General features: G+C 33.3%; 2 protein-coding genes across 5 annotated transcripts; one reads left to right on the forward strand and one right to left on the reverse strand.

The window, feature by feature from the left end:
• Positions 1-25: 25 nt before the first annotated feature.
• LOC18039566 (RHOMBOID-like protein 1) lies at positions 26-3,118 on the reverse strand. Of its 4 annotated transcripts, none has more exons than XM_024181477.1 (6): positions 2,459-3,118; positions 2,191-2,354; positions 1,828-1,991; positions 1,484-1,740; positions 787-901; positions 26-388 (listed from the first exon to the last, which is right to left on the reverse strand). In XM_024181477.1, the coding sequence occupies exons 1-6, from the start codon at positions 2,797-2,799 to the stop codon at positions 266-268; spliced, it is 1,164 nt and encodes a 387-aa protein (XP_024037245.1). In that variant the 5' UTR covers positions 2,800-3,118; the 3' UTR covers positions 26-265. The 4 variants fall into 4 exon arrangements, with proteins under 4 accessions (XP_024037245.1, XP_006429099.1, XP_006429100.1 ...); XM_006429036.2 differs by having other exon boundaries at positions 787-913; XM_006429037.2 differs by having other exon boundaries at positions 787-913; positions 2,437-2,523.
• Positions 3,119-7,322: 4,204 nt separating this feature from the next.
• Positions 7,323-12,011, forward strand: LOC18039035 (oxysterol-binding protein-related protein 3A). The gene is made up of 10 exons (XM_006429039.2): positions 7,323-7,568; positions 8,175-8,268; positions 8,628-8,744; positions 8,846-8,918; positions 9,223-9,341; positions 9,563-9,684; positions 10,509-10,685; positions 10,984-11,128; positions 11,258-11,436; positions 11,622-12,011. Exons 1-10 carry the CDS (start codon positions 7,471-7,473, stop codon positions 11,866-11,868), a joined length of 1,371 nt encoding a protein of 456 aa, XP_006429102.1. The 5' UTR covers positions 7,323-7,470; the 3' UTR covers positions 11,869-12,011.
• Positions 12,012-15,104: the final 3,093 nt, after the last annotated feature.

Here is a 15,104-nt window from a genome sequence, read left to right on the forward strand (position 1 = left end):
GTATATAAACTGTGTACACCCCATCAATCACAAAGAGATTCTGATCTGCCAATATTCACAGGCTCTCAGAAATTGAACATTGAGTAAACATATGAAAAGAGTCTAAAGGAAATTTACAAAATAAAAACAATACAAGAAGGGGATAGAGCCTGTATAATGTGAACTAAAATGGTATCCGGGAAAATAGAATTGCAGTCTTTTGTGTACACACTCTAAACAACTACTGTCAACTTCTATATCAGTCTTGTGTCTTCAGCATACAACGTCAGCTGCAAAGCTCAGTGCACAAACTTTGGATCTGGGAACTGCTTGGATTTGACAAAATGTAAAGGTTGGATTTTCCATTGCTCGAGCACGTTACATTTAGCTGGTTACCATCTTGGGTGGTCTGCAGTAATATTTACACGAATCAAAACATGACACGTATAATTAATTAGAGACGACAATTTCAGAAACAAGTCTCTTCTCTTCTGTTCCAAATGTGCATTGGCATAGACAAATCAATCTCACATATTGACAGAAACTTGGAACACATTTGCTCTCATTTTGTTCAATAAATTTCATCATTTACAACGACTTGCAGATACCTTGCTTGATTATGTTTGCATTTGCATACCCACCATCTCATCATTTCCTTAACCTTTAACTCTAGGGAAAATTAACTACCCATTTAGACGAATCACTCCAATCAACAAGGGATCCTTTAAAATTTTATCTCAATTTTTATAATGATCAAAGTACGTCAAGAAAACAACAGAAATGAAAAGAGAGTATTAGTAGAGTTACCGAGCAGAACGCAGGCTCTGTTCTACAGCTCCATCTTGAAGTAGGGACACAGGACAAATAATGACACCAGGAACAATGATCATTTGCATCAACTCCTCGAAGAAGCATAACCAAGCTGAGAGTTAACCTGCAAAGTTAGCGCATCTTCGTAATTTGAAAGCAACTCAGATTTTACAACACCAGCTATATCGATATGATACTCAAAGTTCCAGCGATGAGACGTAGAGCGATGGGTGAAAACTACATTGCTGAAGATTAATTACAGCCGCGGACTGTGATTATACCAAATCAGCTACAATCAACTCTATGTTCACAAGAAGCAAAAACCAGGATAAATTACTGGCCAATAGGGGAAATTTACAATGGAAATATTTGATGAAGTGTTGTGGAAAAAAATTTGCTCGGTTTCCAGTAATGAGAAAGATGAGGAGTTACTTGCTCCATAAATATCAAAGGTGCAGAAATGCGGAGAATTGAGCAACGAATTCTTTACTTTACTTCAGACGATCTACACTGAAAATAGCCTGGAGTCTAGAGGCTAGAGACTAAAAGAGCTATTACCAGACAAGTCTATATCAGAGTACTTTAGCAAACTTATCTAGTTTCAAATGTAACTTTTAGTAATCAAAGTTCTTTTTAACAGTCTTTTAAACGCATTTTAATCAAAGGATGAAAAAAAATGTTTTCAAATGCTTACCCAACAATTACAAGGACGAGAGAAACTATCCAGAGTATGCACTGATACGTCTTGAATTTTCTTCTAGACAAAGCTGAATAACCAGACAGAGCATATCTCTGTTCAACCCATCCAAACTGGGGGCGAATAAGAAACACAAACCCGAGAAGAAACCCAGAAATAAATCCTCCAATATGAGCAAAGTTGTCAACATGCGGGAGGATTCCGACAGCTAAATTGATTGCAATGATGACCACGAGAGTCAAAAATGCTGCTATCTGAACATGCCACAGGAGATTGCACATTATTGAATGAACGGTGTAACTTCACTTACATAGTCAATAGAAAGCCCTTGCAGTGAGTACCTTATTAGTATATATTGTCCAGTTAGTGATGAGTTCAGAAAGCATGCTTCCAAGTAAGCCAAAAAGTGCACCGGAAGCACCAACGGAGATATTTGACTGTATAAACAGAGCTGAAAGCAAACTCCCTCCAAATCCAGAGATGATATATAACAACCCAACCCGAACTGTAAAACAATGGGTTTGGACCAAGATGAGTATCAATATGAATTGGAAATTTCAGTAAGCATAATGGATCAACAAGATAACTCACACAAGGTCAACAATTTGAACTAGAAGCAAGTCGTCAATTCTCTGAAATTCATTATTAGTATATTACTTAGAAGTGCCAGTTTCATAATAAATGCACAGGCTAGAAATACATACTGAACCCAAATTCTTGCTCGAGCCGAATTCCAATAACTAAAAGGCTCAACATATTTGCCAGTATATGAAAAACTCCTCCATGTAACCAATTGCAAGTGATAAGCCGCCACCCCTGGTGTTTGTCAACCACTTTACTCACATCTAAAGCCCCCATCTTCTGCAACCTAAACCAATAAACAGACAACTAGTTTGCTTTAGCTGCCGTGTTTTCAAAATTAAGCAGAAACACTACATATACGAACATACTTTGGAAAAATATTGTGCTTACGTAACCGAAGAGGGACCAAGAAGAGGATTCTCCTTGAAGGGCTGAAACGAGAATCGACCTAAAAATCTTGCAACACAAGAAACCGAGTTCTTGGGACAATTGTTGACGTACATGGTGATGACGAACATGGCAATATTTGCAACCACAAAACAAGGGATTAACCAAGTGACCCATTTCTTAGAATGCTTGATCTCTCCGTAAACAGCCGGCGGTGGTGCTGAGACTCCTTCCGGCCGGTCCATTTCTTCTACTGGGTGTACTGTGTTGCCGCTGCCGCTGCCGCCGCCGCCCTTTGAACTGACCTTGATTTGGATCCCCGGTGGAGATTCTCTCGCAGCCATTGGAATAAAATTTGAGCAACAGGACTGATCAAAATTTTTGCGCAGAAGCCGCTAAATTGGCGTCAAATGTGTACACAGAGACAGAAAATCGGCGGTAAGTCAACGGCCTTACCAACTAAATCATCTGCACCTGCTTCAATTCCTAATCCAATTAAATAACTTTTGACAAATTATTTTTTCTTTTGTGTTACGTAAAAGATTGCTTGGTCATGAAATTTGGAATTATTATTATTGTATTATATTTGTGTCTGAACGGGGAAAATTAATTCAAAAGAAAAGTTGGTTCAAAGTTCATTACATCAAGACACGTGGGCACCATTGTTATCATCTTCCGATCATGAATAGTGTATATGTGCCAAGATTTTGGTTGTGTTTTATATTGTGGAAATAAAGGTCAAGTTGTTTCCTGTTACGTCATAAAGACATGAAAGATGGACCGATGTGGTGACAGTGGCTAATTGACTATGCTCCAAATCGGAAAGTTTCAAATAGAAATAATTGACATGATTTACGTTAATAAATTATCGAGGTCCAAGGGCCAGTAACTTTATGGCTTCTACTTAATTTTAAAATATTTTAAAGTATCTTATGTGTACATTATTGCAATAGTAATAATAAAGTTACAAATTTTTTATGTAAATATATTTTGTATAAATTGATCTGATATAATTTTATTAATTAGGTTAAATGATTCTTGACTCATAGGATTTATTTTATTATTTTTTATTTTCATCTAATCAATTAATTTATATCACATAAATTTATATAAGATAAATTTATACAAAAATTTACAATTCTATCATTCTTATTTTCGTAATTATGCTTTAATTATTTTGGCGAGATTGGCAGAAAACTTTAATCATGACAACCACTAAGGGCCCGTTTAAGATTGTTTTTGGGAAGTTTAAAAGTAATTTTGAAAACATAAAAATTAATTTTAGTATTTGGTAAAAATAAAAAATCAAAATAATTTTTATCAAAATCAACCTCTCCTACAGTTGATTTTGAAAAGTAGGAAATAATTAACTTTTAGATTTTGATTTTAAAAATTAATTTTATCCTTTAATAAATTCCATAAATATCCTTAAAATTATGACATAAATCCAAAATTATCCTGATTCAAATTGGAAACAAAATCAATATTTTAATAAAATTTTTGTTATAATTTATCAATATTAATTTCTTAAGATCAATTTATTGTTCGAATTATTATTAAATTTGTTTCACTATATTCGAAATTTAATTATCAATTTTTTTAAGACAAAAAATTAAAAATTAAAATCAATATATTATAAATTTAATTTTTAGTTAAAATTATTATGATACACAATTAAAAATATTGTATGTACATGTTTTTATATATATTAATAAATTTTATCTTACATTATGTATATTTTAGTAATTTGTTTTCTCTCAGTAATTTAACAGTAAAACTTACCAAACGTTTATAACTGGTTTTAAAATTTACAGTATTTCTGAAAAATAAAATTTACCAAACACTTAATTGATTATCTTATTTCTACAGTATAGCTAACAATAATTATTCTCAAAATTACAGTAATCCCAAACTAGCCCTAAAGCAGCTTGATCCTGCGCAAGCCAATCTTTAATGAGGAAAAAGAAAAAAAAAAGATTTGTGTGATACTAACAAAGTATAAGGTAATATATCTATAAATATTTATATGAATTAATGGACTTTTTATGTTATTACTAAATCGCCTTTATAAATTATACATTACTTACTATTTATTTGCTTGTCTATGAATTTATGTAACATGAATTAGGAAATAAAAGCTTCTATGACTGGTAGATTTTAGAAATTTTCTTTGAATTATTCTATTACTGGTCATTACAGTACGAGATTAGTGCGTTATCACTCATATGATAATCACTTATTGAATCATTCACTTCCCCACTTCGCTTAAAATAAAGGAAACGTAGGGACAGATCACCGCATTGCGTTTGAACGGTATTTAGATTGAACGGTTAGGATTCCATCAACTGTGAAACGATCACATAAAAATTAATCCCGGATTGACGAGTCCACGTAATCTCTTTTGAAGGCGGCGAAGGTGCATCACACCGTACCTGGCCGCATGTAGCCGGCACTGCAACTTGTACACTTGTGACTTGGCCTCGTTAGGCAAATTTCCACGAAGCAAACATAAAGTGGATATTAGCGTAGTAACTTTTAGCTCCTTAATTATTTTGTAATTTTCGAATGAAGACATAATTTCTCTATTTAATCAAACCAGTCTCTGACCCTTATTTTTCTTTTGAACATTACACAAAAAGTATGGATATATTTACACTTATGAATCTATGAGAACACGTTTAGAACAATTTTGTGATTTTTTAACTTAAATCTCTATAGTCAGAATGATCAATCCACAATAATGTATACAAAGACTCAAAAAAGTTTTGCCACTAAAGAGATGAATAAATCATGTTTCGATTTAGGTTGTTTGAGTTCTAGTTCGAGTTGCAACCCATTTAGAGTGGGGAATTCAAAATTGAATTGTAAACATGAACCTAGAAAGAATTAGATTTCAATTTTAATTTTATTTGGAGCGGTTCTAATTTTGATTCGGTTTAGATTGTATGTTCGGGTTAGCATTCAGATTGGATTGAATATTTACTTTAGGTTGCAAACTTGGTTTGGGTTGCAATTCGGTTTATAACCTAAAGTTCCAAATTAGATTTCAAATTTAGCCTCAATAATGAACAAAATGAATATAAAATTTAGTTATAAAAATTTGAATTCTAAAGTCAAATATTTAAATAGTCCAAGGAAGTAAATATTGAAGTGTGTGCGGGCACACACACACACACCAAAGTAGCAAACTACTTAACTTACAAATCCTCCAAATGACAATAAGATTAACAATTCATTTCAATCACCACCCAAGACAAATAGGTTAAGTTCTAGAAATGAATTGTACAAGTTTGGAAGATTTTTATAAAATTTATTGTCACCAAGATATTATGAAATTATGCATAAAACACATATGATTTTGCATATATCTCAAGATTGTAGTTCATGTGAATAAGAACGTAGATTTAACATAAAAAATTGCTATTGAAGCAAAAAAAGTAAACTTGCCAACAATATCCTCAAAATCATACACCATAAAATATTATAATCGCAAGTAAATCCTAATATTATAATTAGGATTATTACCAATAACCTTATCTTGTGACTTTCACAACTAATGATGGATGAATGGAGACTGAGGCATGTACAATAGCGGTCGAACATAGGCAGAGAAGCTACAAACGACGTCTGGTTTCAGTTTGACAATAGTGATTGTAATGGTTAGGAGCACCAGTGCACCTGAACAAAGGAAAAGGTAGCGACTGGGCGGCTTTATTAGCTTAATGTTCTCAATGGGTGAGTGCGTGTGGTTGGTTCTTGGTAGGTGTGTGTGTCAATTTATTGTCCGATTAGGTTAAGCTTAAGGATTTTGACTTTTTTTTACCTTACTTAAGTTACATAATTATGTAACATATTTCAACCTAATAGTTACTATTAGTAACACATAATTAGTTTGTTGATTATACTTTTATGTTACTAGTAACAACTGTTGGGTTAATGTATGTTATATAATGATGTAACTTAACAACCACTTTATATATATATATATATATATATATATATATTGATTGGATATTAATTTGCAACCCATTTGAAAAATAACGGTTAACCCAAATCGAACCTAATCCAAAATAAATTTCAGCTCTGATTTGGTTCAAGTAAACTTAATTGGATTGCCCACCTCTACACTAGACTCTTGGGAGTTCATCATTTTATCAAAAGAGTCATATGCTTAATGTGAGCAAAACTCAATAAATGTAATAGTTAATGTCCATAGGAATTAAGGGCTTATTTAATCTAAATTGACAATGTATATAATTATCAACTATTTTTTAGTCTAATGGTAGATACTTCATTATTTTTTAACTGAAGCTGATAGTTTGAATCTTCTCCTCATGCTATGCGAGAGTAATTTTTTTATTCCTTTGGTAGTATAAATATCTTGGCAATATTTTAACTATAATACAATAGAATTTCTTAATATTCAGATTGAATTTTAACTATGATATATCGAGACAAACTCTCAAGAACATTAAATTGGAGAATATAATGAAATTTTTGAATATCCATGCTTAACTTTAACTATAATATATCAAATATAGATCCTGAAAGAGATTGGACTAAACTTCAAGTCTAATTAAAACTTTTGATATACCTATTCGTAAATTTGTATACTATGTATTTATGATATAAAAATAAACAAGAAGAAAAGACGAACTATCTAATTATTAGAGAAAACCTAAAAAATATTAGGGATCCGGATGTTATTATCCCCTAGATATTTACAACGATAGTCATATATCCCACGCTCTCCAATAAACGCGTGAACGTATTTCTAGAAATGGGAAGCCACGCGCTTTGAGAGGTCTCCTTTTTGACTTGAAATCAAAGAACCGCCAACAAGCATATTTGCCAGTCCAAGCTGTTGATCTATAAAATAATAATAATTAAAAAAAAAATTCCCCATATCTTAAAAATCAGGCGCCCCGATTAAAACGTCTCTCTCTCTATTCTCTCTAAGCTACGTATTCATTCGATAGCTGCGAGTATTTTCTCCTGAGATTGTTAATTGAGACATGGCTTCCGATGGATCTAAGCAAGGCGGCGGTTTCTTCGCCTCCATCGCCGCCGGTTGGTCGACTATCGGCTCCGCCATGAGTAAATCGGTCAACGGGTATATATTCATATTCCGATTCCGATTTGATATCTATCAGCTGATTTGATTTTGAGTTTCAGTGCTTCAGCTTCTAATTTTAGCATGTTAGGGTTGTATATATAAATTGTACGTTGATTTTGCTTCATGAGATTCGTATTTCGGCTCTATGTGCTCCAATTAGTTGCTTGATCTTGTGATTGATGCTGTAACTAATGTTATTATTATTATAACAATAGTCATTTTGCCTTGTGCTCGAAGTACGCCCATAGATCAACCTTATTTAGGGTAAATTTGAGATTAAGTTGGTTTGAAATGAAATCACTATAGCTGTTATGCTTTGGAAGTTAAGCAGAAGCACAATTGTTCCAAATATACATGCTTAGTTTGAATTAATCATGTAACTCGATTAGCTGTAACTATTACTTCTGCTAAAATAGACTGTTGTGGTATAGCACTTGTTCTTTTGAATTATTGAGTTGGTGAAGAAATTGGGTCAGTCATTTGCTTTTACATATTATCCTTATCATCTTATGAGTTTCTTTAGTGTAGGATACCTATCATTTGGTCTTTCTGTCACTTCTTTCTCAAATGGTGACTTGATGATATGGTGTTTCTGTTCTTTAGTTTATTGGGCTATGAAGGGCTGGAAGTTGTTAATCCTGAAGGGAGCACGGAAGATGCTGAAGATGAAGCAAGAAGAGGAAGATGGAAACAGGAGGTGAGGAGCAGATTACTTTACCTCTTGTTTTATTTCCGAAGTTTATGATTGTATCATATGCAATACGCCCTAGGATCATGGTTTTGTCATAATCTTGAGTCCTTGTCTTGTATCAGTCTTCACAAGAAAAACATAAGGCAATTGCCGAGGTTCTGTGCAAATGTATTGTGTGCATTTTTTAGTTGGTGAATCAAAGTTTTTGTTGTCCTGTGATGTGCCACATTTATTTGACAGTGATATAGCATACACTGATAGAATAGAACATTAGTTATGATGTTCAAATGCATCTGTACCTATATCTGGCAGAAAATGATTTTTCTTTGGCTGCATCTTCATTTCTAGATTCTTTTATTTTCCAGGAAAGGGACAATTACTGGAAGATGATGCAAAAGTATATAGGTGCTGATGTTCAATCGTTGGTGACTCTTCCTGTATTTATTTCAGAGCCAAATTCAGTGCTGCAGAGAATGGCAGAGGTTTGTGTTTTCTGAATTGCAACAGTTCTGCAATTTAGTTGTTCTTTTATTTTGAGTTTTTACGTCCGTAGGATTTTGTAAACTGTACGTTGTTTTGCCAGTTGATGGAGTACTCCCACCTTCTGGATCTGGCAGATGAATGCGAGGATCCATACATGAGATTGGTATATGCTTGTAAGAATTATACTGAACCCCTGTGTCTATTTGGGTCTACCTCTCAATGCTGTATCCGCATTTTTGTAAAATCTGGACAAACAATTCTTCGTACCAAGAATTGTTAAAGACAAAAAATTGTCAATTTTGATGATGATGCAACTCTATACACAAAGAAGTTGAATATTCTTTTTATTCCTTTAGCAATTGTTTGTACAAATAAATCTTGGTTCAGATTGGAAGAAAATGTGGATGTCCTGGAGAGGACTTTATGTCTATATATTTGCATTTCATAAGTTGTGGGACTCACAGTTGCTGATTGCAGCATCATGGGCTTTATCAATCTACTTTGCCTATCGACGGGCCTGGAAGCCATTTAATCCAGTTCTTGGTGAAACTTTTGAAATGGTTAATCATGGTGGTGTTACATTTATAGCTGAACAAGTGAGTTTTCTTGGACATAATTCTCTAATCAGTTTTCTTTATTCTGGATGATTTTTTGTGGCAATGAGCTTTTATTCCCTTTTGTATATGGCTTAGATTTTAGTGGAGTTATCTTTAAAAAAAGTTAGTATTCCTAGTCTTCCCCACCTCTGCCCCCCACATATTTATTTATTAAAGTCATTCGTGTTTTTGAGTCCCTCTAATTCATATTTCTGTTTCAGGTTAGTCATCACCCCCCAATGAGTGCTGGTCATGCCGAAAATGAGCACTTCATTTATGATGTGACTTCAAAGTTGAGAACAAAATTTTTAGGAAACTCGATTGATGTTTATCCAGTTGGAAGGTAATACAAATATCGTTTGTTAATTTCTAGGGCTAGATTTTTGCTGATATCTTATAATAGCTTTAAAATCTCAATGAAGTTCTTGATGTTAATGTGTGTCACATTGCAAATGTGAACTTGTTTTTGTTCTCTGGTTTCTAGTTTTTATTTCGTACAAATAAAGGTCCCAATTTTTTTTTTTGGGAAGTTTTGTTTGATAACAATAGTCAGGAAGCTTTCACCTTATTAGCATCACACATTGTAAGTGTAATTGTGATTAATTTGTCTGTCTGTCTCTCTCTCTCTCTAACTTGCAATTATTGATTTTGGTTTGAAGATGCTTAAATGTAGCATACAATTGATATGTTTAGAGAAGTGACGTTTCTATGCCCTAGTTTCTAAAAATATATGATTTTTTGCCATTTTACCCACACTTGAATTAGAGTTGTCCAAAATGGGAGTTATTTAAACTTGAGACCCAGTTTGCTTCTGCTGATTCGACACAATCCTCTGATAGATCCAAGGGGCAAAGGAGTTCTTTGAGTGCATTCACATAGGCAGGAACTGGGCATAATATTCTGCTCTCACAAGTGTACTGTTTTGAAATATATTTTTCTCCCATTTGTGAGTTATTTCTGTGTACTGAATGAAATTGATGACCTAGTACATTTTAGCTTGCAAGATTATAATTCCCATGTTGTGAAATTCCCTTCTGTGTATAAATGAAATTCACAACTAATTAATTTTTTAACTTGGAAGATTATCTCTCTGTATCTTTGTTCATGTGTAAGAAGACTTCGAATGTTGTTTATGTACTTAGTTTCTGGAGTAATTCTTTTGTGCAGGACACGTGTGACACTTAAAAGAGATGGGGTGGTTCTCGATTTGGTGCCCCCTCCCACAAAGGTTCACAATTTAATTTTTGGACGAACTTGGATTGATTCACCGGGGGATATGGTCATGACTAACTTGACCACGGGCGACAAAGTTGTGTTATATTTTCAACCATGTGGATGGTTTGGGTACTATTTCTTTTTCCCTGTTAATATTGAGCTCCTCAGCTAGTAATTGGATATTATACATGCTTGCTGATTTTAGCAAATACCAGCATTGTCAATTTTTTGGCGTAAGTAATGTTTAGTGGTGATATGTATCTCATAATGTTTCAAAAACATATGACTAGATCCTGCAGGTTTGTATATGAAAAGAAAGGAATATTAAAGTAGCTCAAGTTGTGATTTCTTTTCCTAATTTATTCCAAGATAGCTTTAGATCATAATTATGTTATGTTGGTTTTTAAAGTAAACATGTCTTTTTCAGAGCTGGTCGCTATGAAGTGGATGGATATGTATATGATGCTGCTGAACAACCCAAGATATTGATGACTGGGAAATGGAATGAATCAATGAGTTACCAGCCCTGCGACTCAGAGGGGGAGCCACTTCCAGGCACCGAATTGAAGGAGGTCAGTTTGGTTATTTTGAGTTTCTTTGGTTGTTTGTACCCTCTTTTGGCCAAGTTTTATAGTGTTAAATCATCAGACTGAGAAACTCTTTTTTTTTCCTTAATTAAGCTAATTTGAAATGTTTTGCAGGTTTGGAGAGTGGCTGATGCTCCTGAAGATGACAAATACCAGTACACATATTTTACGCACAAGTTAAACAGCTTTGACACTGCTCCTAAGAAGTTGTTGCCATCAGATTCTCGTTTACGTCCTGATAGATATGCACTGGAGAAGGGTGACCTTTCCAAAGCTGGTTCCGAGAAGAGCAGGTCTCTCTCTCTCTCTCTCACGCACACACGCGCGCGTATACACACACACAGACACACACACGCACGCACTAAATTTATCTTCATAAAGAGAAAGGTCTCTAATATGGCAAAATTGATTCCTTTTTCACATTTGATTTAAGAATAATGAAAGAACTTGTGTCTTTATTTTGTTGATGCTGTTATAGATTGGAGGAGAGACAGAGAGCTGAAAAAAGAATCCGTGAGGCCAAAGATGATATGTTTACTCCAAAATGGTTTGACCTTAGTGATGAAGTCACCCCTACTCCTTGGGGTGACTTGGAAGTGTACCGGTACAATGGCAAGTATTCTGAACTTCGGGCTACTCTAGATAATTCAGAAAGCCTTGGAGAGATTAACCCTGAGACAACCGAGTTCAACCCGTGGCAATATGAAGACTCGGCTGCTGAATGAGTAAATCACGCAATGATTTCCTATGATGTATTTTATGCATTATTTGATTCTTTATGCAGTATTATTGTTATTGTGTTACCTAGTTTCAATTGTGATAGAATCTTTTAAATCGGAAAATGGAGCTTGGTTTTTCGTCGACATTGCATCCAACTTCAATCACATCATTCTACCTTTATATTTGGGATCCCCTTAAGTTATATGCAATGTAACTTACGCCACTCACATGAACAGTGGGTGGTGTGAGGTCCACTCACTGTTTATGTGAGTGGGTGTAAGTTACATTACATGTAACTTAACACTTGCCTTATATTTAGAAGTTGCTAGTCCTGCAATCTGTCCAGGTTGTATTCATATTTTTCCTTTTTTTTTATTATTTCCATTGTTTTTCCATTGATGAAATTATTCTAGGGCAATTATCTACCGATTATTTTTTTTTGTTCGTTTTTTTTAAATATACAATTCTTTCTTCTTTTGGTTAAATTTCATCTGAAGTTATATTTTTTTTGCATTCGTCCACCTCCATTTTCATGTTGTGGTGTTTTTAAAAAAATATACAATTTTTTCTTCTTTTGGTTGAATTCCACCTGAAGTTATATTTTTTTGCATCCGTCCACCTCTGTTTTCATGCTGTGAAGAGAACTAGCGGAATATTAGTCAAATGACTTTTTTATCCCTAAATATAAAATTACAGTTTTACCCTAGATAATGACTTTTTTGCCTCCAAATATAAAATGACAGTTTTACACATTGAAGCTTACAACCATACCATATTCAAACACAGAATCTACACATCCAAACATCCAACAGCCCCATTCATTCATTCAATCAAACGCAGCATCTGGTCAATCTCCAGAGACAGTCTCTCCTCGCAAAGCTTTTCCCACTTTCTGTTGCCATATCATGAAAGTGAGAAAAACTTCATCAAAAAAGACGCACAATAGCAGATAAGCAATTCTTTTATTGTTACACAAATTTTAACACCATTATATCAACTCAATTACATAGGCTAAGATTGCATCAAAGAACACTAATGCAGATTAAAAATAACACATGTCAAATGCGATCACATCCACTTTTCAAAAATAAAATATTTGTATTGAATATAGAATGATGTTAATATACCGCACTGAGAGTGATGAAACCAATAGTCAATGATAAATCGTGCACAAACAATGTAGTGTATGTTTTGAATCATAGCATCAATAAAACAAAACCCAAAAACTAGCAATTTTACCCAAAAGAAAATTAAGTAAAAAACAAATAAAAAAATTCATAAATAACACAAAAACCCAAACCATTATTCATTCAATTAAGGTAACAAAATATTAATTACAAAAGAACCCAACTTTCTATTTTTAAGCCGATTTCATTACTATCTAAAAATCGAATCTCAGCTAAAAGGAAAGTTAAAAAAAAAAAAAAAATTTGAAACCTGTTATTTAGGCCGAAAACGAAGAGCATTGCGGTACGATGCGTTTTGTCTTAGTAGAGATAAAGCCAGCGAGAGAGAGCTTTTATACTTTGCTTTGAGATTTTTGTGATGTTATTCTTTGGTTTCTGTCTGCGGCTTCCAATCCCGAAGAAGAAGAATTGATGACCAAGTTAAACAACGTCGTTTTTTGTTGTACAGGATGAAATGACAATTTTAGCCTTTTGACATCAGTAAAGTTATAACAGCGTATAAACAGAAGTGGATGGGTGTAAGAAAATGTAATTTTAGGTGAAATTCAACCAAGAAGAATTGATTTCTGTCTGCGGCTTCCAATCCCAAAGAAGAAGAATTGATGACCAAGTTAAACAATGTCGTTTTTTGTTGTACATGATGAAATGACCATTTTAGCCCTATGACATCAGCAAAGTTATAACGGCATAGAAATGGAAGTGGACGGATTGGAATTCACCAAAAAAAAAAGAATTGTGTATTTTTAAAAAAATATGAAAAAAATAAGTGGTCTGTAGATAATTGTCTATTATTCTATTATTTAGTCCCTGTGTCGGGTTCTTGGCTAATTGAGCTGGATTGACTTGCCCAGAGGCTTCACATGGAAGGGACTGTTAAAATTATAATTGTCACGCAAATTTCGAGATATGTAAACCGTTATTTGTATAGTGGGTAGAAAATCTGCGAGCCACGTGGCATCACGATCTTGTTTTTCGTATTTTGGCTCTTGCCTTTTTCATGGTGCATTTACTAAATTGAAATTGGAATAGATAGAAACGAGAGTAAGAATTTGAAATTGAAAGAAATTATTTATTTAAATTATATGAATCGAATAATATGTTTGATAAGCTATTTAATATGTTTTCTTTGTCTTATAATTAGAATCAGAATGAATTAAATTGTTATAAATTATTAAAAAGTCCTTAATAATAATGACAATAATATTAATTAAAACGACAACAATAATAATATAAAATAATAACAACAATAGTTAATAATACTAATAATAATGTCATTATTATTATTATAATAAATAAAAATTAATAAATTTGAATAAATAATATTAAAATAATAATAATGACATTATTATTATTATTATTATTAATTGGGGTATTTTGAGAATATTGAAATGTAAAGGGGGTAGAATTGAAAGTCTAGGGAATGAGAGACTCATTATTAACCCCCCATGAGAATCAATCTTTCATTTCTCATTTCAAAATTGTGGTGGGTTTGATGATTTTGATTCTGATTCATGCCTCAATTTTATGAAGTAAACACCACCATTAATTATTTAAATTCTAAATTCCAATTCCTTAATCCAAAAAGTAAACGCACCATTATTTCGGACATAAGCTTTGTCTCAATCTCAAGAGTGACCTTATGAAATCTGATTTTAACTCACGCATAAATCTTGACCACCTAATATTCTTTAGCAACAACCAAGATTCTTGGATGATTCAGTGGGGATTGTGCTTGGGTTGATTAAAGAAACGATTCAATATGGTTTTAACTGGCAAAATTGGACACATTTTGTGCATACCAAATTAAGAACTTTAATAAGGGAAAAAGAAATATTGCTTTAATTGATGGACATAGAGAGAGGGTTAGAAAAAAAAACATGGGAAGCAAGTTCTTTTCCGGATCACCTTAATAACATCAAAATATCATTCAATGTTGTAATAACGTAAGTAGTAACTTGAAAGCATTTCACACGTCCAAAAAACACGCACAAAAAGGCTTAAATTGACGGCAATGTTCTCCAAACTAAAATGTGTGTTTTTATGTGAATGAGACA

This window comes from Citrus clementina, unplaced genomic scaffold, assembly GCF_000493195.1.
Source record: "Citrus clementina cultivar Clemenules unplaced genomic scaffold, Citrus_clementina_v1.0 scaffold_6, whole genome shotgun sequence".
NCBI classification, from domain to species: domain Eukaryota; kingdom Viridiplantae; phylum Streptophyta; class Magnoliopsida; order Sapindales; family Rutaceae; genus Citrus; species Citrus x clementina.